Source organism: Anomalospiza imberbis, chromosome 20 (genome assembly GCF_031753505.1).
Source record: "Anomalospiza imberbis isolate Cuckoo-Finch-1a 21T00152 chromosome 20, ASM3175350v1, whole genome shotgun sequence".
Classification (NCBI taxonomy): domain Eukaryota; kingdom Metazoa; phylum Chordata; class Aves; order Passeriformes; family Viduidae; genus Anomalospiza; species Anomalospiza imberbis.
In genome coordinates, this window is record NC_089700.1 from 9,908,387 (window position 1) to 9,930,597 (window position 22,211).

The following is a 22,211-nucleotide window of genomic DNA, read 5'->3' on the forward strand; positions in this document are numbered from 1 at the left end:
AGCCTGGGCAGCACAGCTCTTTTCTCATTCTCCTGCTGTCTCTTCCCATTTGCCCTCTCCCTGACTGATACACTGATCTCTCGGTCACTTGGCTTTCTGCTCCACTGACTCCATATTACTAATAACACCTCTGCCACGGCCAGTTTACCTCATGAAGGCAGGAGCACATCATTACAAAATAAACTCATAACTTTGACATTCCAGCAAATACACGCCGTTTGTTATTTTTATGGGTTGAGTCTTTCTAACAGACAGAGGACATTACACACCTGCTTCATTTGGATCTTAAAAACCCCCTCAAACGCACGGCAACAGCCTGGCCTCCCCCAGACACCCAGCACAGCTCATTCTGGAGACAGAGGAGCTGGCAGATGCCAGTCAAGGTTTATCTACAGAAGAAACCGAGGCACAGATGTTACAAAACTAACCCCCAAATATAGAATTCAGCGTGTGTTTTAGCACAGGGGTGTTCCTGGGCCTCCCTTCTGAGCTCAAACAACTTCCTCCTCCTCTAACAAAATCAGTGCCAAGCAAAGCCATGGTACAGAAGACAGCAGCACAGATTTAGGTGCAAGGATAAGAAAAGCCCAGGCCTCCAGATGCCAGGCACAAGCCTAGCTAAATGCTTCCCACAGAGGAAAATAAAAATAAAGAGGATTTAAACTCCCCCTCTCTGAACTAATGCAAACGCATGTACATGCAAAATGGGCCTCTGCTCCTGCTTATCTGGAGACACTGCAGACAGCTCAGGTTTAGCACTGCTGACAGGCAATGAAACAGCCTAATATACCACTGCTCTCACCCTTAAATCCCTTTTTGGAGATCAAGATAAACACACAGCTCCTTCTCCCGAGTGCTGCAGCCTTCCAGCAGAGCCTGGGGCGGGTGGGAGATCCCAGAGCAGGAGGGAGCCAGGGGCAGAGGGTGCCCAGCTGCAGGGAAAAGCTGCTCTGAGCAGAGTTTGAGCTGGGATTTGGATGAGCTGGACGGGCACAGGGAGAGGGAGCAGGTGAGAGGGGACACGTGAGCTCTGAATCACAGAGCCCTCAGCACAGCCTGGGCTGCCCCATCCCACACTGGCACTGGGGGTTCAGCCTGAGCTGCTCCATCCCACACTGGCACTGGGCATCAGCCTGAGCTGCTCCATCCCACACTGGCACTGGGGGTTCAGCCTGAGCTGCCCCATCCCACACTGGCACTGGGGGTTCAGCCTGAGCTGCTCCATCCCAAACTGGCACTGGGGGTTCATCCTGAGCTGCTCCATCCCACACTGGCACTGGGGGTTCAGCCTGAGCTGCCCCATCCCACACTGGCACTGGGCATCAGCCTGGGCTGCTCCATCCCACACTGGCACTGGGCATCAGCCTGAGCTGCTCCATCCCACACTGGCACTGGGCATCAGCCTGAGCTGCTCCATCCCACACTGGCACTGGGGGTTCAGCCTGAGCTGCTCCATCCCACACTGGCACTGGGGGTTCACACTGAGCTGCTCCATCCCACACTGGCACTGGGGGTTCACACTGAGCTGCTCCATCCCACACTGGCACTGGGGGTTCAGCCTGAGCTGCTCCATCCCACACTGGCACTGGGGGTTCAGGAGGATCACAGAATCCTAGAATGGTCTGGGTGGAAAGGGACCTTAAACTCTTTCCGTGAAGGAATTCTTCCTCATGTCCAACCTGAGCCTCCCCTGGCAGAGCTTGAGGCCATTTCCTCTTGTGCTGCCATTATTTACCTTGGAGAAGACTTCAAAACATTCCAAAATACTCGGGCAGCGTTGCCAACACTGAGTTCATCAGATCTTCAAAAAACCCATTAGGAAAGCACATTTCTTGTTATTTCAGAGGATCTTCTGGCAAACTCGAGCAGAGCCAGGATTCTAACAGCCTCTAAAGGATGGTCCTCAACAGGTTCATAGGCCCATCATGTGCATATTAATAACTTTCCAGCACTCCAACCCATGCTGAGCAGCTGCTTTCTCCTCTCGGAACCTGAGCTGCTGGAGAGCTGGGACTTTCCCTGCAAAGCTGGGCTGGCTGAGGGCTGGGTTGGCTCATCTGTTTCACCCAGGATGAAAGATCTGAAAACATGACAGCTTGGAGGGCTTGAATGGGAATCATTATGTAACACAAGTGCTGTTATTATTCCAAGCATATCATGTGTTTATATCAAATATAAGTGCCAGATTTTTATCCAAATAATTTCAATAATTGCAATTCCCATCCCACAATTTATATTGTCTGCCAGAAACACGAAGCAGAAGAGGCATATGCACGTCCTATAAATAGCCTATTTTTCATAAACAGGCAGAAATGATGGGAATGAATGTCTCATCAGAAAAAATGTAGGAACACAATGCAGGAACTTCAAACCTGACTGCTATTATGTGCAGTCAAGCCTCAACAGAGCTCAGCGCTCATTTCCAGCTCTTCCCCCACATGGATCATGCATTAGAGGGGGAAAAGCAGCAAGAGGGAAGAGAGCCCAGCTGAGCCCAGAGCCCTGCCCGAATGCAGAGCCCTGTGCCTGGCAGTGGGAGCACAGACAGCTCCTCTCTGCCCTTCCTGCATTCCTAATCCCTGACTCCGTGCAGCTCCTGCACTTCTAATTTACGAGCGTTCGGTGGGGGACCCTTCTGACTTGGGAACAGATTGGCTCGGTCTAATGCTTGGAGATTATTAAAGGCAGAGCTATACTCCACTATCAAGTCTACAGATCTTTTATTTAGAAGATATGGTGCTCTAAATGCACAAAGAGCTCCCTGTCACCTTCACATTAAAGCCCCTAGTGCCTGGTAAATGGAATTATATAGCTGTCATCTCCTTTCCCCAAAGTTTTAAGAGTACAATGGGCTCATTTTTTCCCACTCCATCCCAGCTTCAGAACTAAGAGACCTACTTTGTATTGATTTAGAGTCTCGGAAATAAATAAACCTGCTTCTCCAATGTGATTCACAAGAAATTCATGATACACTATTGCATGATATATTTCAAGCTGCAGCTCCAGCTCTTTTTTCCCTTTGGTGAGTGATGGGGGAGGTGGGAGCTGGGGGGAGGTGGGGAGCTGACAGCCTGATGGTTATTGGGGATGGCTCCTGACTGCAAATCCACGGGCAGGTCCTGCTGCTGGAGTCCTTCCCTGCTTCCATTTGGTGAGATCTGAGGGGGAAGGGGCAGAAAAGCAATTGCACTTCACCTCGCAGGGAGCAGGGCAAGGTGCAGCTCCTGCCTGGAGAGCCCAACCCTCCTCACAGATACAGAGGGAGCAGGGCTCCACAGCTGGTCACACACATGAGATTCTGTCTGTTTGCAGCATCACACATTTTTGGTGGGAAGGTTTTTCCACCTCGCGGTTATTGAGGAGGATTTTGGAAAATTTCTGGGTTGCAGCAGAAAAATCAAGTTTTGCAATCTTGAGAGCTGAACTACAAAACTTGAGATCAGACAGGCTACAAATGACCTCTAAAATACTTGTTGTACATATTAAGAACAAAAATTAATTTGGGAAGAAAAGTCAGCTGGGAAATAAAAACTGAACAATTTTTCATTTGACCCAAAATATTCCAAAGGAGAAGCTCATCCAAACTGATACTTTTTCCTGAAGAGCTCCAGTTTCAGTGAAGTGGCATTTCCAAATGAAAAATGTCTTGTCAAAACCCTCGTGCCCCTCTCTCCTCTCCCTGCGTGTGTTTTGCTCAAGGTCACTCCCTCAGTCAGTGGTAAATCAAAAGGACTCAATGCACTTTGCAAACTAAAATTACAGCCCCTATTCTACGTGGTGCCAACACCCATAAATCCCACCTGTCTCAGCCAGGGGTTCCCTAATCTAAATATGAACCCCATAAACAATATTAATGGTTGTCTCCAACTTAAAGATCTTGGTCATTTCCTCTGTCACCTTCTGGACCCCAGAGAACCCTGTTACTCAGAGACCCCCAGGGCACAGGCTGCAGTGCAGGGACCTCTCCACCAGGACAGGGAAACTCTGCTCACTTTCCAGTGTCCGTTTAGGTTTAGTCATGAGAAATGCTGCAATTCTCCAATGCTGCTCCTACAGTTCCAGTCATGTGTCCAGAATCACAGGGAATTTCTACAGAAAACACCCCAGGGCTGGTCACCCCAATGTCCCCCTGGGGATATCCCAGGAGGGATGGTCAGGGCCAGTAATTCTGGGATATGTTTGAAAAGTTCAGCTCCTGTGGAACATTAGGGAGCAGAGTTAATGCTCCAGTGAGAGCACACCCTGCAGGATCCCCAGGAGCTGGGACACAGTCCTGGGGAAGAGATTTGGACAGGCAGAATATGGGCCATGATGGTAAACTCCTGTTTAGCAGAATTAAACACACACAGAGCCCCCGCCCACACAGATAAACTGAGCAAGATCTGTATTAAAAATGATAGAAGGAGGGAGAATAAAAAAAGTCAACAGAAATCTATTAGACTTTCTTCCCTAAGCAAACACCAAGGGACTGATAATGGCATGCCTGGAACGTAAATTGTCTCTAATGGGAACAATACACAAATATCAGCACTTAAAGAAAGGCAATTAAAACAGAAATGCAGCAATGGAGGGTGGTGGTTGTTTATCTGCACTGAGGCCAGGCATCCATCCTGCTTGCATCCACTGCTCCACACGGAGCAAGGACCTGTGTGTCAGCAGCAGTGCCACCAGCCACACCCCTGCAGCACCTAAAGCCTCTCTCTGGCAGGGAAGGAAAGGAATGAGCCTGGCTTTGCTGGGTCTGGGCCATGGTCACCCACATCAGGGACACCTCCAACAGCACCACGGTGCTGGGAGCTCTGGGAGCTGGAGAAGCCAGCCTCCACGCTGAGCCCAGCCTTGCTGTCACCACCCCCAGTGCCACAAGCAGCCAGGGCAGAGCAGAGGGGCCTGTCCTGCTTCCCAGGAGTGGGATAACCTTGGGCAGCTCCAACCTCCACACAAGGAACCAACACTTGATGCTGCTGAGTGTTGATTTCTGGTTGACACTTCCCTCCTTGCTTAGCATTGTCCAGCACCCTGCACCCATACAGATCTTCCAGCAGTCCTGCTGTGCCACTACAGAATGATTCATATCATGCATTAATAATTATAATGCTCCTTTGAATGACAGGGCTGGCACTTGCTGTTCTAACTCACATGATTGCTCTCACATGATTGCTTTCATCTAATCCTAAGACTGGAGTCATCTTGAGCAGATACTGAGCTATCCCTGCCTTGAATCTCAAAAAAAAAAAAAAAAAAGCTTTCCACAGTACAAACCCCAAACAGCATCAGGGCTTTTATTTATTTTTGCAGATTGTGAAATTGAAGGGTAAATATTACTGTTGGCAATCACTCCCCAGCCTGTGTGAGCCTCCTGTTCCTCCCTGAGCTCCTCCAGGGAGCCTGAGAGCTGCCCAGACCTCTCTCACATGGGCACAGCCCCCTGAGCAGCCCTGACCTATTGTCTCATCCTGTTATGTGAATCCCAGAGCATCCAAAAAGTCCTGCAGGACAATTCAGGACTGAATCAAAAATACAAAGATATTCTCTTCTGGCCTCGTGCAAAGGAATCCAACAAGACCAAACAACACTTTTTTTTTTTTTTTTTTGACCCATTCTGATCAAAAATGTCACCCCACGACCAGGCAGGGAAATGAAGCCCAAAGTGCTGAACTATGCCTTGAATGTTTCATGCCTCAGTTTCTGACCCCTCATCTTCCCTGCAGACTCCTGGCAGGTGGGATTTGCCCAGCTCACCCTTGGTGCTCTGAGCAAACCATGGGGAGCACAGGGCCTGATGATTCAGGCAAGTCAAGACCAGAGAGTTTGGGGGAAAATAAAGTTAAAACAGGAGGGGAACAAACCAGTGCTGGTCAGAATTCTGTCACTTCCAGAAGGGACTTTGGGGCAGCTCCTCATCACCATCACAAAATGAACTGTTTGAGAGCCTGGTTGAACATCTGCATAACAAACTGATGGGAATGCTGCTTGGAGCAGTTCCTGAAAGTCTCAGCTGAACCTGGCTTTCCTTAGGAAAAGCCTAGAACACCTATCTGCAGGGAAACTGTGACTGAAAGCCACTATTTGTTTCCATTAACACAACAGTCTCCAAGATGGGATTTCTTTTAAACACTAAAGACAAGGAGGAGCAAGCTGATTAAAAATAGGTCAGCAGCAGACTCTGGAACATCCTTGGGAGGGCTGAAATGGAACGTAGCCCTGGAAGCTTGAAGCACATAAGCAGTGCAGGAATTGGGAATGCCAGGCTCTTTGGTCTTACTTCCATCAAAAAGAAAACCTCCGTGGAAATGGAGGTGTTGGTGCAGGGCACAGTGCATCACGTCTGAAATCACCCCGTGCTCAGGCTGTGAGGAGGGAAGGAGGGAGAGAGGAAGAAGAGGAGGAAGGTTTGGGGGTAGAAAAGGGGGAGGCAGGGGAAGTTAAAAAAAAAAAAAAAAAAAAAATCTCTGCCTCAGCAAAAGTTTTCATTAAAATTTTAGACAAATGATCTCTGTGTCCTTCTCCCATGCTGCCTGGGGCTCCATGCTATTTCTATGCAAATAACAACCTCGTGGTTTATATCTTATTATTTCCACCGGAGCTGCGGCGACATGACCCGAGACGTGTGTGAGGTAGAGACAGCGACAGAGAGAGAGGGAGAGAAAGAGAGGGAAGGGAGGGAGGGAGATGGAGTGGCTGCTCGCTGAAGTGTGAAAAAATATTGTCAGGAGTGAGCAGCAAGAACAAAAAAAAAAAAGGAAAAAAAAAAGAAAAAAATTGCAGGGATAACGTGTTTATTTCAGCCCCTCTCCCCATGTGAACCAGCATCTTTTAAAATTCATTGGGCATCAGGCGATCATGCACAATCCATCTGCTTTCACTTTATCATTTGCATTTCATGCCTCCTGGCTTTTGATGTGCTGATACTTTGATGCAGTCAGGAGACGCGCATTATCATTATTTCAATTTGCAGGGGGGTCAGCGGGCTCGGCACAGGCGCGGCACACGCTCCCCGAGAGCAAGGAAATGGCATTTCCACCTCTCCACCCCCTGCTGAAATGCACTGGGGAGACAAAAGGGGCCAGCTGAAACACGGCCCGTGTGCCACCGGTGTGCCACTGGGAGCGTGGCACCTTCACCTGGCTGCTGCCCGGCCTGGCAGGCCCCAGCACGGACAAAGACAGCTCCACCAGGAGCCCAGGGAAACCCTGCACAGCCCCCGTGCATCCCCTGCCAGGGCTCGGGCTGCAGGATGTTTAACCCGGCCGGCTCCCCAGGATGTGCCCCTGTGCTCACGGGTGGCAGGTGAGGAGCCAAGCCCAGGAGCCACCAGGAGCTGCAGCTCCAAGTGACGCTGACCTTGAGCTCATCGTCTGAGCTGGAGGTCACCCCTGGCTTTGGCAGCTGGACCTTTCCCTCTACACCTCAACCCTCAGGCTGCTTTTACATAATGATAATGAACAAGACCAGCGACGGCTCTGGCTGCACATAATGTTTGTCACCATTCCCCTCTGCTCCCTTTGTAAATTAGAAAGAATCCAGCGTTTCACAGGGAAAAAAATAAAATTAAACAACTTCCCAGGAAGCCCTGCCTGCTCTCTGAAAGCCCAATTGTCTCCATTGCTGCAGAAACAGTTTTGTGCTGCACGTTCTGCTGGCGGAGAGGAGACATTTTGAAGATGTGTTTGCAGACACAAGAAGTGTCAGCTTTGTCCTGCATCCTCCAGGAACACACATATGTAAAAGTCAGCAATGGAAAAATTGTCCCAGATCTCTGGCACCTAACTGGGAAAAGCTAAAGGTGGCAGTTTCCATGTATTTACCTTTGTTCCAGCCACCATCTCTCCTGAAGCCCCTGCCAGCCCCGACTCCCCACCTCCTCCAAGGGAACGAGCATCACCAAGACTGACTCACTCCACACAGAACAGCCACAACAGGTTTCCTTTTCTGGGGTCTCAGTCCTGGGAATGAGCAGGAACACATCATATCCCACACCCAAACAGCCTCTGCTCTCCTGCAAGGGGACACTTTGCATTACTGGCCCCTGGCTGGGAGTGACCTCATCTCTGGCCCCCAAAAATTCAAACTGGCCCTCTAAATCCCAGGGCCAAGTGTTTAACAGGTTTCAGGGAGCACAGGGTGAGTCACTCCAGGCTCCATGGCAGGAGGATGCCAGTGGATCAGCATTCACTGCTTGTTTCAGGTCCCCCAGAGGATCCGCCAGACTGAGCTCGGACATTCCAGGCTAGCCCTGGACACCAGCTCCCTACTTCAAACACACTTCTGGGACACTATTGCAGCTGGATCCCTTCAAGAAGCCCCGAGCAGAACTGCAGGGACTGGAAACTGAGGATCCTAAGAAGCAGCAGATATCACACACACACCCAGGAGTGAGTGGGGACTCCCAGGCTCCCACTGTTCAAGGGCAGGTAAACACTGCTGGGTCTTGCTGGGAAAGCTGGAGAGGATGCAACAGGTTCCTCCCTCACCTTTAGGCAGTTAGAGGTTCAGAGCTGACACAAACATACAAACATCCCAACAGAGCAGGGAGGAGGGAAAGGGACACACAGGATTATTGAGCCCACTGAAATTCTCAGGATGGGATAAATCCCCCCCAGAAAGCAGCTCCTTCTGCCTACGCCTGCTGACAGATGTCAGGTGCTTCATTCAGTCCATACCCTTAATTTTTAAGTGCCTAAAATTTAGCAAGATTAATCCAGTCCTGTGAAAACAGCCACTGACTGCACGGGCTGGGAGTGCAGCTAAAGCTGGAAGAGGGGGAGAGCTGAACAGCCTGGCCCTGCCATCTGGGAAGCTCTGCAGGGCCCCGAGCCCCAGCAAGTGACAGCTGGAACCAGGCAACTCACTGCACTCCAGCAAGCACTAAACTGACTCAATTTCTTTTTAAAGACTGGATCTTCAAATGCCTCTTTTCCTCCCATTGATGCAGGTGTGTGTGATGTGTGTAAGAGATCTAACTGAGGGTGCTGCAGCCTAGAGTTGATAGGATCAATGCTTCATTTTCTGCAGAGCCCCCTTTATTCAGGAGAATAATTCAACAAGAGCCTGTTTGCCTTTATCTCCCATTGTCAGGCAGGCACTCCTGGAAACGCAGCTTGCCATGGAGCACAGCCACCCCAGGTGCTGAGAGTGCCTGAGAACAAAGCTGCTCGATGGGGAAGGGCACTCACAGCACACAGCCCCAACTCCAGGGAAACAAAGCCCTCAGGGACGGGGATGGCAGCAGAGTGGGCTGGGAGCCGTGTCTGCACCAGGCAAGGAGCTGCAGGCTCTGGGATTAATGGGTTTGGGGCAGCAAGGGAGAAAATCTGCCTCTGGAGTGGGGGAAAAAAAAGAGCCACTTTAGCAGTGAAGCTGTAAGTTTTCTTTGTAACAGCCCCAGTCACTCCTCCTGTCCCCACAGCTGAGATTTCCAGTGGGAAATCTCGCTCCCAGCCTGGAGAATCAGCACCCAAGCTCCTGAGGCTCAGTGCTCCCCAGAACTAACACAGTGCTGTGGCTGACTGGAAGTTCAGGGGATTCTGGGCCACGTATTTTGGAACAGGAGCTTCCAGACACTGGGACCAGCCCCGTTTCCCCTCCCAGCACTCGGAGGGTGGGAGAAGACGCTGCCCGGGATTTAATCCGTGCCCACAACCTCTGTGAAAAGCTGCTTCTCCTCCTTCAACCCAAAGCATTCCAGGATTCCACGACAAAGCCCAGCCCCACCCTGAGAGCTCTGGGGGCTGAGATGCAGGGACTCACTTTGTTGAGGGCCCCACAGCCGGTGAGGATGATGTGGGAGTTCTCCACCTGGATGGTTCTCTGGCCCAGCCGGACGATGTAGGCTCCAATCCCAATTGCCCGACACGTCACCTGGAAAAAAAGGGAAAAAGAAAGGGGGAAGAAAAAAAAAAAAAAAAACAACAGCATTGATTTCTGTCTCTCCACACAGCCCCAACCTATTGATTCAAACGCTGAGATAAAACTAGGTGTGTTTGTAGTACAAGGCCATAAAATCTACTCTCGCTGGAAAATTCCAGAAACCGTTGATTTGTAAAACACAGGATCTGAACATAAATGTATTTTATTAAAAAACAAAAAAAAAAACAAAAAAAAAACAAAAAAAAAAAAAAAAAAAAAAAAGAAAAGAAAAAAGAAAGAGAGAAGCAGCAAGCTTCAGACTGAGCAAATACGAGGCCAAATGCCTGAAGTGTTTTAAATTGAGTGTGGAGGGGACCCAGCCCTGCAGTGGTGCCAGGAGCATTGCTCAAAGCCTGCAGGAACCCATTTCCATCAGCCAGAAGGCTGATCCCAGATGGATGTTTGGGATATCATCACAGGATTTTTAGCTGAAACAGACAATACATTTGAAGAATAGAAAGCAGTGGGGGATTACCAAGCTGATGGTGATAACGCTATCATAGGCTAAAGATGATTCTCCAGCAATCATGCCAGATGCTCTGAGGTTCTCTACTCCAAGCCCGTCCTCCTTCCCGATAATATCCGTTATCTTGTACCTGAGGGAGACACAGACAGCCTCTGAGTCACAAGGTCCAGTGATTTGCTGAATCAGTTTGCTACAAAGAAAATGAAAAGTGACTAAATATCATTAAGGTTCCAAGGAGAAATGTGCACAAAGCATGGGCAGGGGCTGTGCAGGGCCCATCCTGCAGCACCACGGAACCTTCCCACAGGAGCAGCACTGCAAGGGGAAGTGCCAAGGGAGAGGAAGGCCTGGGAAAAGTGTCCTGTCATTCCCACAGGACGTGAGGAGCAGGCTGATTAATAGGAAAAATGGCAAGAAAGGAAGGGAATACAGACAAAGGGAAAGAGGAAAAGAACAAGGATTACAACAAGGCTCTCACCTTTTCTTCACTTCCTTCTTCCATGCCTCCATGCCCTGGATGCCCCAGGAATGCCCCAGCTGAGGACAAGGACATGCCATGCAACCCCCAAGGATGAACAGAAATCCTTCCATTCCTACCTGGACTCTCCATTTTCCTCCACGTGTTCACAGTGAACAGAGTTCAGGGCACTGACTTTCTTATAGTCTTGAGGAGTCAGGTACAGGTATTTGTATCCCTGCAGGGAAGAACAGCTCATTCATCCCCCGTAACCCCTTCCAGAAACAAACTTTCACAGGGGCAGGATCAAATTCCACAGAGTGCTAAGAATATTCTCTCAATGCTGGAGGCCAGTGAAAGCTGGGAATGGTGCAATATTTAGCATTAAACTCATTCTAGATGCTACCCTGCTGCCTGGGAGATGGTAAAATCCTGTCATGGAATGGTTTGGGTTAGAAAGGACCAGGCTGCTCCCAGCTTCATCCAGCTCAGCACTGGACATTTCCAGTGTTCCACATCTAATACCGAGGAGAACCTTGGATGTGACACTCTGAAACGTTTACCCCCACCTGTGCTAGAAGAGGTGGTGTCAAAATAAGCCTCCTGTGGGCTGCTGCTGAGTTTCCCCCTCTGGTTCCTGTGCCCCCTTACCTTGTAGGGGTTGTCTGGGTCTTCCCAAGCCACGTGGAACATGTGGCGGATCTCCTCGGCCAGGCCAATCCTGGCCCCGCTGTTGGCAGCCACGTAGATCCGGGGAATGCCCTGAGCCCGGGCCAGCTCGGAGGCCCTGAGGAACAGCACGTCCTCCTGGGGCCCGAAGGAGCCGATTTTGTAGGTGATGTCATTGCCAATGACAATGATATCCCGGCCCTCCGGGTACTCCGGCGTCTTCAGGGTCATCTTCCAGGCCACCATCCCAATCTGCAGCCCAAGAGCAGAGAAGAGCACAAAATAAACGTTGTGTCTTCAAGGTGTGAAAGAAAGGAGTCACACAGGCATCATTTCTCTTATGTGAAGAGATGGTCTCTTGGATTCTCTTGGACTTGGCATATTTTCCCGGGGAGCTCGGATGACAGCGCAGCTGGAAGCACTTTTTCCTTCCCACACTCCTTGGAGCACGTTCTCCACTGCTCTCACCCCACCAGGACACTCACACTGGTTTTCCCTCTCCCCGTTCAGGGCTCTATCACAGGTCCAACACGTGTGCGCTCCCTGTGCTCCCAGGGTGAGGGATGTGCTGCTGCACAGGATTCCTGACCACCTCCTCAGCCTTCCCAGGTATCACCCCACACCCTCATCCCCCTCACCCAACCCTCATTTTAACCACCTTTGTATTTCATTGCTATCTCAAATTTTCCCCCCGTCCTTCCTTCCATTTCTTCCTCGTTTCCCTTCCCCAGTTTCGCAGCAGCTCCATCCCAAACCTGCCTGGCTGAGCAACGCTTTTTGCCGCGCATTTTTCTTTCCCAAAAACCACGGGCTGATCTCTCGCGGCCCATCTCCTGGAGGATCAGCAGCATCCCTCCCCTGCCTGCCCCATCCCTCAGGCAGCGCTCGGGGCTCGGAATGCCATTAACAGATGGGAACAGCAGTGTCCCTTGAAAGCCACATGCATCACCCAGTCCCCGCTTGCCCAAGGATCATAAGCTCTGAGTACACATTCCTCAAGCCGATTGCACATCCTCTGCAATCAGCAGGGCTGAGACTCTCATTGTGGAGCCTCGGAATTCTGAGCATGATGAACTAAAGCGGGAGGGGGAGAGGCAGCAGATAGATCTGTGCCATTTAATCCACATCCAAATGGCACAATACACAGCCCAGATCCAATCAGCATCTGCAATAAGATATGCCATAATAGGCTCATTAAAAAAAATAAAGAGGCAGAGGAATTAATCAAAGGGTCATTGGAAGTAAAGCAGGCAGCAATCCAAAAATATTACAGCCAGCTACTGGCACATCCTTCCTTACACCTCCCCTTCCAAGAGCTGAGATTGCAAGTTAACAGAGTGTTTCAGTTCACCTTCCCCTTGGATTCCTCCACTCCTACTCTGACAAGTTGCAACGGAATAATCTTTTTGCCTCTGAATATTTGCAGACTTACAGTTCCACCTCAGCATCCAGCTGCAGGGTTTGGAACAGAGAGATGCCGCAGCAGCTTCAAAGAAGGGAGCAAAAATCCCTGAAAGTGGTTTCCTTACAGCCACACTGACCCCATCAGCCAGGGCCGAGGGACCAGTGATGGACCAGGGAGTCCCAGGGCTGGTCGCACAGTCCATCCCACCCACCAGGACGTAAGAGATTTTCCTCACTTTCAGCAGCTTGATGATTATTAAATTAAGGAAACAGGCCAATTTAAGGCATTTCTTATTTAGAAAATTCAGATTGTAACAGAAGTGTTGAAATAGTTTCCTAACCCAAAGTTGTGGGTCCTCTACACCAGAGTAAAGTCCCTTTTGCCAGTTCTCACCAGAAGAACAGAAAACAATCAGCCAGGGCACAAACTCCTGAAAACAGTTTACAGTTGACAAATATGGAGCAACCCCATACAGTTTAGGAAAAGAAAAATTAAAAGTGCACCACTATTAACTTGGGTGCCTTTTGCCTCCCCAATTCATCATGGCACATGTTTTGTGCCATTTATCCAGTAATAAAAGCCACGGGGATCTGCACAACTAAGGGGTTTTTTTTGCTATGAATTTGCTAGATTCAGTTGAGATTTATGGGCAGTGGAGAATGGCTTTCTATTCCAGAAAAAAAAAAAAAAAAAAAAGGAATAACGAGATTTTTAAGTTAACGGCAGCACTCCAAAAACTGGAGAGTTCCCAGGTTAATTAGCCAAGCTGAGGTAATCACCTAAGAGCACTGGCAGGCAATAGTAGGTGATGGTGAGCAGCCCTGGCTTTGGAACAGGCTCTTTTGAAGAGGCAGCACAGTTTGGAAGTGCTGCTCCTGCCACAGCTCCATTCCCAGCACACCCAGGAGTGAAGAAGAGGCGGAGAAAAAATAAAAGCAGGAACCATCTTATTTAACTGTTTTTATGTTGGCAAAATGATTTGTGCCCTGGTATTTCCATAAGAAGTGGGACCATTATTCTCCTGTAGGAACACATTTGGTTTGAAAAGTATCAGTGGGCAGCACGTGAGAATCAAAGGGGATGAATTATTCACAAGCCCCGATCAGAAGTGATCATTATTTCTGATGCTCCAAACTGTGATTAGGATTCAGTGGCTCAGCTGTCATTTGCTCCCTGAACGGCCCCAGCCCCGCAGAATTGCACGACACACGGAGATGACACCCAAGTTTCAGATGTATAATTTTACACACACCTTCTCCCACTCCATCTTGGCCTTAATGGAAGCATCAAGAGCCAGTAAAACGGGCGCGCTAACGAACGGCGCTTCCCCGGCGCTCGTAAACGCCGCTCGTTTGACACCCAGTGTCAACACTAATCATGGCCTAAAATTAACACCAAAATTGACTTCAACATTAATTGCACTATCGATGGGAACAGTAATACACACACTGATGCAGTTCCAAATTGACTGCTGGTGGCAGCCAGAGCTGTTGACAACAGGCACCGAGGGGAACGGGGAAGGAGCCGATCCCAGGTTCCCTCCGGGAAGCACGGCAGGCTCCGAGCAGAGGGGAGCCAATGCTGGTGGCGGCTGGTGCTGGGGAGAGGGAGCTTTTCAGCCTCTTTCTGGCAGGTTCTGTAATTCCTGGAGAAGCACAGCCAACAGAATCACAGAATATCCTGAGCTGGAAGGGATCATGCAGTCCAGCTCACGGCCCTGCGCAGACACAATCCCCCGTGTGCATCCCCGAGAGAATTGTTCAAACACTCCTGGAGCTCTGGCAGCCTTGACCACTCCCTGGGGAGCTTGTTCAGTGCTCCACCACCCTCTGGGGGAAGAACCTTTTCCTGATATCCAGCCTAAACCTTCCCCTGGCACTGCTCCAGCTGTTCCCTCAGGTCCTGTCACTGGGCACCAGGGAGAAGCGATCAGTGTTGGTTTATTCTACTTCCCTCACTACAGGATGGTGCTGAGCCTGGGGACTGGAGGCCAGGCTTCATTTTATCCATTTACATCCGAATTTGGAAAGCTGAATGTGGGTATTTACTTGGTGCAGATGCAGCAATTTTGGCATTTCATCCTTTGAATCTGTTGCCTGGAACTTCAGATCTAAAAGAGATCCTCCTCAACATTACTCTCTGCACTTACACTGTGCAGAGCTTTCAACATTTTATCTGGAGCATGAACCAGCTCCCAGGAAAAGGGCAGAGTGCACATGGTGTGCCAGAGGCATTCCAGCTCCGTGCCTTGACAAGGGTGGAGTGCCAAAACCCAGGATTCCTTCTTGGCTCTGGAAAAGGTGTCCCTCAGCAATCCGAGCGTGGTGGTGGCAGCCCAGCCAAGTACGCTGGCACGATCTGAGCGATGGGAGGGAACAGCTCCAGCATGAGACCAGGAGCTCAGGGAAAGGTGTGACAGAATCCCAGAACCATCCAGGTTTGGAACAGACCTCCAAGATCATCCAGACCAACCCGTGACCCATCCCCACCTTGTCACCCAGACCAGAGTGCCACATCCAGTCATTCCTTGGACACTTCCAGGAATGGGGTCTCCACCACCTCCCTGGGCAACCCCTTCCAGTCCCTGACCACCCTTTCCATGGAGAAATTCCTCCTGAAGTCACAGATGGGTAAAGATCCATTACAGAGAGCAACAGACAACCTTCATCAGGAGCTTTCCTGTGGGCAAGAACATTCCTGCCCACAGTGCCCACGTGACCCACATACACCCGTTCAAACATCTACATGAGCATAGAGAATAAAACTGTGCCACCTCCTCCATCTCTGTTCCTGGAAGGCTTGGATTTGGGGATTTTAAAACCCTCCAAGAAATCTGCAGCTCTCGCTGCTGTGTTAATTCCCTGTGCCTGACATAAAACGCAGGAACAGGGGGTGACAAAGCAGAACACGCAGCTCAACGGTTAAGCTGTGCTTGTATAAAATGCATTAGCTACACCTTTCCGCCTCTGGCAATCCGGAAAGCCACCAGAGCAGCATTCCAGGAGCCCTCTGCCATCCTGAATTTCCCCTGGCCAAACCTTCCCAGCTACCCAGGAAAGGTGCTGCAGCCAAAGCTCCGGCAAGCAGCGGTGATTGTGGATTATTTCTGATCCTCGTGCTACTGAGGAGGAAAAACTGTGACATCTAGTGCCAGTGGGGAAAATGACACATTTTCCATGGGCACCGGGAGAGGGAAGAAGGGGGATGTGGGGTGTTGCTGCTGGCCCTCCTTACATCACTTTCTCCTTGTCCTTGAAGATTAGTTGGGTCTTATCAGCAGCTGGTGCTTTCCTGGTGCCAGAGGATCAGGGGAAATTGTAGTCAAAATACATAAAGTGCTATAGAAAAGCATCCCAATGCCTGGCTCAGGACTGACAAGGAATATATTGAGTTCTGCAAGGGGCTGAGGGAATTACCTTTTCACACTGAGATTTGTGCTAATATGCTAATCTTGGGAACAAAGCCCTGGGCTTTGAAGGGGGTGTCACTGTGCTCCAGGTCTTGTCTCCAGCACAGTGATTGAAGCAGTGGTGGATACACTCCTGAATTGCTCTGTGCTCGCCCAATTCCCAGCTCTTCCAGAGATTTCCCCATTTTAGCACAGCACACGGCAGGGGTGGAACAGGATGAGGTTTAAGGACCTTCCAACCCAAACCAGCCTGGGATTCTGTGACAAAGTGGAAAAAGAGGTGTCCTCTGGATGGTCAGAGGCTGGGAAAGGCCCCATTTAGCGATGGTGCTGTGGCCCAAGGGCAGCAGCACAAGGACTGGGACCCTCTGCTCTGGAGCAGCCAGAGCAGTCTAGGAATAAAGAGCAACTTGTATTTTCACAGTCCATTAATTCCTTGGCTTCTTTGTTGACACCACAGCAAAGAGCTAATTGCTGCAATAGCGTGGGTGAGGGGAGTGGTCCTGAGCTCTGCCGAGAAAAACCTCAGGGATTGGGAAGAGCCTTGAGACCTCAGGATTTTCCTGAAAACACAGAGAGATTTTTGCCCAAAATGCTGCTTGCCAACTCCGTGAGGACAGGGAGAACCCCAGGCTGGAGCTCCTGCCTTGCTCTGTGTCAGAGCAGGGAGTGCAGCTCTGGCTGAACACGCTGCCCACAAATCTCCTGGATTTTATGCTGGTTTCTCAGTTCCTCCCATCAGCTCAGACACTCAGGGCACTCAGCTCAGCTGAATGCTGTAACAGCAAGAGTGTCTTGACCCCTTTTCACACGGAGGAAATGCAGCTGCCAGGAAGGCCAAGCCCCAGTCCCCCGGTGCCAGGCTCCCACTGGAAGTGTGGGAATGGCTCTGAGCCTCTGATCCAAAACAAGGGGAGCAGGAACCTGAATGTTGACAGCAAGAACGTCTACCACAGACAGCAATTCCCAGCAGATATCTCCTCTTTACCAGAAAACCCAATGGGCAATCTCTCCAATGATTTTGAATTCAGAGAATCAGCACCTCTTGCTGGCAAGAAAGAAAAACAATAATAAAAATCTCACATTTACTTGAGAAGTTCCTTTTACACATGTCAGTCAGCTCACTGGAACCAGCTCGGGATCTCTGGGGCACAGACTCCACTGTGGAGTTGGAGGGACCTCAGAGCCCATCCAGTGCCACCCCTGCCATGGGCAGGGACACCTTCCACTGTCCCAGGCTGCTCCAAGCCCATCCAACCTGGCCTTGGACACTTCCAAGGATGGGGAGCCAACAACCTCTACAACCCCTCTGGGCAAGAAGACATTTGATAGATCACATCAGATCAGATTAATTTAAATACCAACACTCCACACACCACAACAGCCACGTAATTTCTTTACAGACCGAGCACAACGAAGTCTACCAAGGGTTAAAAAAAAATCTCCTAATTTTTTTTTTTTTTTGGTGGTCTTTGGGTACAGAATCTCTTATAATAAGACTATTTGTATTCATACTGGCAGAGTAAACACTACATGTTCATGCCCAGGCAGCTCTGTGCTTGTAATTTCAGCAAGAACAGAGCGACGTCCCTGAGGGACTTTGCTATTTCCCCAGCCACCATCCACTCAAACGCTGAATGAGAGCGGGGAAAGAGAGAAAGATGATGGCACAAGGCTCCCCAGCAGCCTCAGTGTGCACTGGGAACGCAGGGAATAGCTCATTCCAGCTTTAATTAGACCAGTTCAAACACTTCTCCTCAAGTCCAGCAGAAGACAAGGCTGCAGCAACCCCACAGACATCATCAGGGGTAATTTGCAAAAATCCTATTCCAAACCTTCCCCTGACGAGATCCATGCAGGAATGGTGAGGAAAACCTCTGTTTCCTTGCATCCCTACCCTGATGGGTTTAACAGAGCCTTTGCAAACCTTAAGCTGTGTTTTTAGGAAAATACAGTTCAACGACACCAAGAAAAAAACAAATGACACCATCACTTAGAACTGTTCAAATTTAAATTACTTTAGAACATTCACTTACTAAGTCCCACAAAAATAACCACCACATCTTCTAGTGGTTCTCTTTACTCTGCAGTCGCTCCAAAGCTGCAATTTTTGCCTTCCTAATGAGAAGACACTCCAGCAAAACCCCACTGTGACAGCAAAGTCTCCTCCTGCTCGATCTCCAGGAGTGACTCTGCCATCCCCAACATCAGCTCGTTGTAACTCTTGAGTAAATCCTGCCCTAGAGTGGGAGGTTCCACACACCTTGATACAAATTGTGTGGGGAGGATGGAAATGGAAGCATAAAATACATTTTTCTGTGGTTTGTGTTTTTCTCAGCAAAAGAAAATATTTCTATTTAGTCTTGTAAAACACATTTTGCTCAAATACAAACCCCAGTTACCTGGAACAGCTGAATGAGCATTTTTTAATTATGAAGGAAGCCCAGCACAGGCACAGGTTTGAAATGGAATCATCATTTACTATGGAAGTTAAAATACCCATTGTAAGGAAGGTATTAATTTTTAATGAAACAAAAATCTAATTTTCAAGAGTGAGATTTCATCTGTGAAAGGCTGAACGAATAGATTTTGTGCCTGGCTGGTAAATTTTCATTACAATTGTCAAACCCAGCCCAAAGCACAGCGTCCTGTGGGGCGTGGAGGGAGAAGCAGCAGGAAGGGAAGTGGCACTTGCCTCATTTCCTCCTGGCAGCCTGTTCATCTGCACCAGCTGGCCCTGGTCATCCAGCACCAGCTCCGTGTAGGTCAGGATGTCCGAGGGCAGCGGCGTCGGCGGCAGGAACGCGTGCTCGTTCATGGAATTCCACAGCTTGATCAACGACTGGGGGTGCAAAGAGAAATCCTCGTTAAGGACGCCACCCGCAAATATTTATATTCAACCCGCTGCAGCGTGGCATTCCCAGCAGAATTTGGGGTTATTCCCAGCTCAGCACACCCTGAAATATCCTTCCTGCCAGCGTGACTGACAGTATTCCAGGGATATCACCTGCTCTGGGATTTGAATCACGAAACAGTTTCCCCCAAAGTGAAATTTGAATGAGGTGGTTCAGGATAGAACCCAGCAAATCAGAAACACCATCTAGGAAGGGCAGATGACAAGGGGGGAAAACAAAGCAACAGCAACAAGAGAGGGGAGATGGTTTATGCTTCAGCTTCCAGGGTTTGACTCATTAATGGAACTCCAACAGCAGTTTGTCCTGATTTCATTCAAAGCAGATTCAATCCATGGCTGATACTCCCCAGGGACACTGGCAGCCACTCCATGTCCCTGGCTCCCCTGACAATCAGGATGGCAAAGACAAGAGCAGCAAGAAGAGCCCAAAGAACACTCACCTGCCTGAACATCTCAGGAATGTCATAGACATACGATGTCCCTAAAGTCTGCGCCTGGAACCTCTTGGACTGCAGCAGGTCTTTGGTCACGTAGGGAGTGTTGATCAGCATCCCGTGGAGTGGTCCCTGCTTATCTCCATACGCCTGGAACATGATCTGCAGGACAAACCACAGGTTCTGTACACTGAGCTGTTCCAGCTCTTACCAAAATCTCCCAGGCTACTCCAGCCTGCTTGTCCCTGCCCTCTGCAAGGCTGCTCATGCTGGCACAGCCAGGCTCCATCACTCACTGCTGCCCGGGGGACACCTCAGGACCGTCACTGCACAATCCCGGCATCCCAGACTCACTGCCCCATCCCAGCAGAGCCCAGAGCACACAGAGCCACATCCCCAGCACAAACTGGGGCCTGAGAGGAGCTCCCACTCCCCAGCAGCTCCCTGAGCCCGTGTCTGTGCCCATGGATGCTGCTGGCTGGGAGCAGCCAGGAGAACTCCGTTATTTATGGAGCGGGATCCGCGGCTGCGCCCGCGAGCCGGGTCAAGACTTGCATATGTCATCGGGCTTGAAGTTTTGATATTGTAAGTTTAAAAGATTTTCCCAGAGTAGCAACATGAATTATCAACTGCCGTGCTTCATGGCACTATATATTCTGGGCAGGCAGGACTTGGAAGGGAAGCTTTTCAACGGAGGAACAGGAAGAGATAAAAACGGGATAAAAATGCCTCAAACGGCCCAAACGCTGCTTAACAGGGACACATCTAGCAGGAGGGACCTGATTAGGATGTGTTTAACAGAATATAGCTAATTGAAGAGGAATTAATTGAAGAATTACACAAAATTCAGTAAAGCCTATTTTTATTTTTAGATAAAACCAGCAGTTTATGCTCTCTTCAGTCTGCACAAACGTTAATTTGGGAGGCAGCTTCTTTAACGGGACAAGCATTTGTTCAGGGTAATGAGTGTTTGTGCCAATGCCTGTCTTGGGATCCATCAGGATCTGCACTTGGAAATTCTCCTTAAATCTCTGGGAAGCTCCACAGCAGCTCTGAAGGGAACTGGAGAAGTCTGTGCTGAGCATCACCACTTATCACTACTGAGAAACAAGAGATCAGGGTCATTCTCTCACCATGAAGCCATCTTCCCATCCTTCAGAAGTCATGAAAGTACCCAGCACATCAGTAATATTTGTTTTGGTTTGTTTTTTTTTTTAATCTCTCTAAGTTTAAAAGAACCCTCTGAAAACACAGGGGAAAATCTCCAGATCTGAACTCACCCTATAAAACTCCATCATAAGGGGCAAGCTTCCTAAAAATATCAGAATATTTTTTTACTAAAATGTGGTTTAATATTCCGGAAAACAAATCAAATTTAATACTGGAAAAGTTGCTAAAGCCTCACACAGCCACACGAGCCCATTCCCCAAGCTTTAAATAACAAAGCTCATCAGTTCAGAGCTCACTTGTGACCTTCACAAGTGACTGACCCAACTCAAGGGTTAAGCTGAGCTGCTGGAGATTATTAAAATGTTCTTTTCTTTCCTCATCTCCCCTCAAAGGCAGGAATGAGGTAAAACACACTGACACTATCTGCTCTGGGATCTCAGAGCTGGATGGACTCCACGGCCAGCAGCTCGCTGGAAAAATTAAATGGAAAAAGGGGGAGAAAGGTGACTCAGCACTTTGTGTTCTGCATTCACAGTGCCCAAGTGATTTATTCTGCTGCTTCTCCTGCCTGGCAGAGAGATGATTACAGAGGGAGATGTAAACATTTCTCTATTTAAATATTTTCCATGCATCCCATGCTCCATGGATTTTAGCATATGTAGGTATTTCAGTTAACCACGCTGTTCCCACACCATGGAAAACAGAAACACCACAACAGCCACAACCATTACAAAAGAGCCCATTACGCTTCAGAAAAATGATATAAAAGCACCTTCCATAATTTTACATCTTCCTACCCAGGTCATTCCTTATATCTTTAGAATTTAAAGGACACGTTCACAGATTTTCTTCTATCTACTCAGGAAAATGTATAATTAATAATATTTTCTATTACAATGTACAGGATGAGCATCAGCAGTGACTCCTTTTCTGTTACTTTTCTGAGCACTCTGAGGAAAACTGTTTGGGAAAACAGTTGCCCAGATGGCTGATGTACAAAACAACCAGAAAACTTGACTGATTTAATTGATCACATTTTCACATCTGCTGCTGCAAGTTCATCTTTACATTCTCCTTCCTTTGGCTAAGTTGAATGGCAATTTTGTTTTAAATTATAATGTATTACAGGGCTTAAAGCAACCTGGTCTAGTGGAAGGTGTCCATGTGAGGATGTGCCACTTCATCACCGCATTGCCTTCGTTTCCTTGCGCGTCTGTGCCGTTCAGCACAGAAAGTTTAAAATTCCCAGCATCCACGATTCAAACATCCACGCCCACGGCAGGGGGCTGGAATGGGATGAGCTCTAAGGTGCCTCCCAACCCAAACCATTCTGTGATTACCTGGAAACACCACAACCCACAGAGGAGCTCCATCAGGT

General features: G+C 49.1%; 1 protein-coding gene and 1 long non-coding RNA gene across 2 annotated transcripts in view; both read right to left on the reverse strand.

Annotated features, from left to right (window-relative positions):
* Positions 1–22,211, reverse strand: part of ACACA (acetyl-CoA carboxylase alpha) — a 193,408-nt gene that overhangs the window by 22,084 nt on the left and 149,113 nt on the right. The window contains 6 exon segments of the mRNA XM_068210707.1: positions 9,751–9,861; positions 10,385–10,505; positions 10,973–11,070; positions 11,484–11,753; positions 19,011–19,157; positions 19,670–19,825. Of these exon segments, the coding sequence (XP_068066808.1) occupies positions 9,751–9,861; positions 10,385–10,505; positions 10,973–11,070; positions 11,484–11,753; positions 19,011–19,157; positions 19,670–19,825 (903 nt within the window).
* LOC137485948 (uncharacterized) lies at positions 20,509–22,032 on the reverse strand. The gene is made up of 2 exons (XR_011005511.1): positions 21,975–22,032; positions 20,509–20,763 (listed from the first exon to the last, which is right to left on the reverse strand). It is a non-coding gene; the product is annotated as an uncharacterized lncRNA (long non-coding RNA).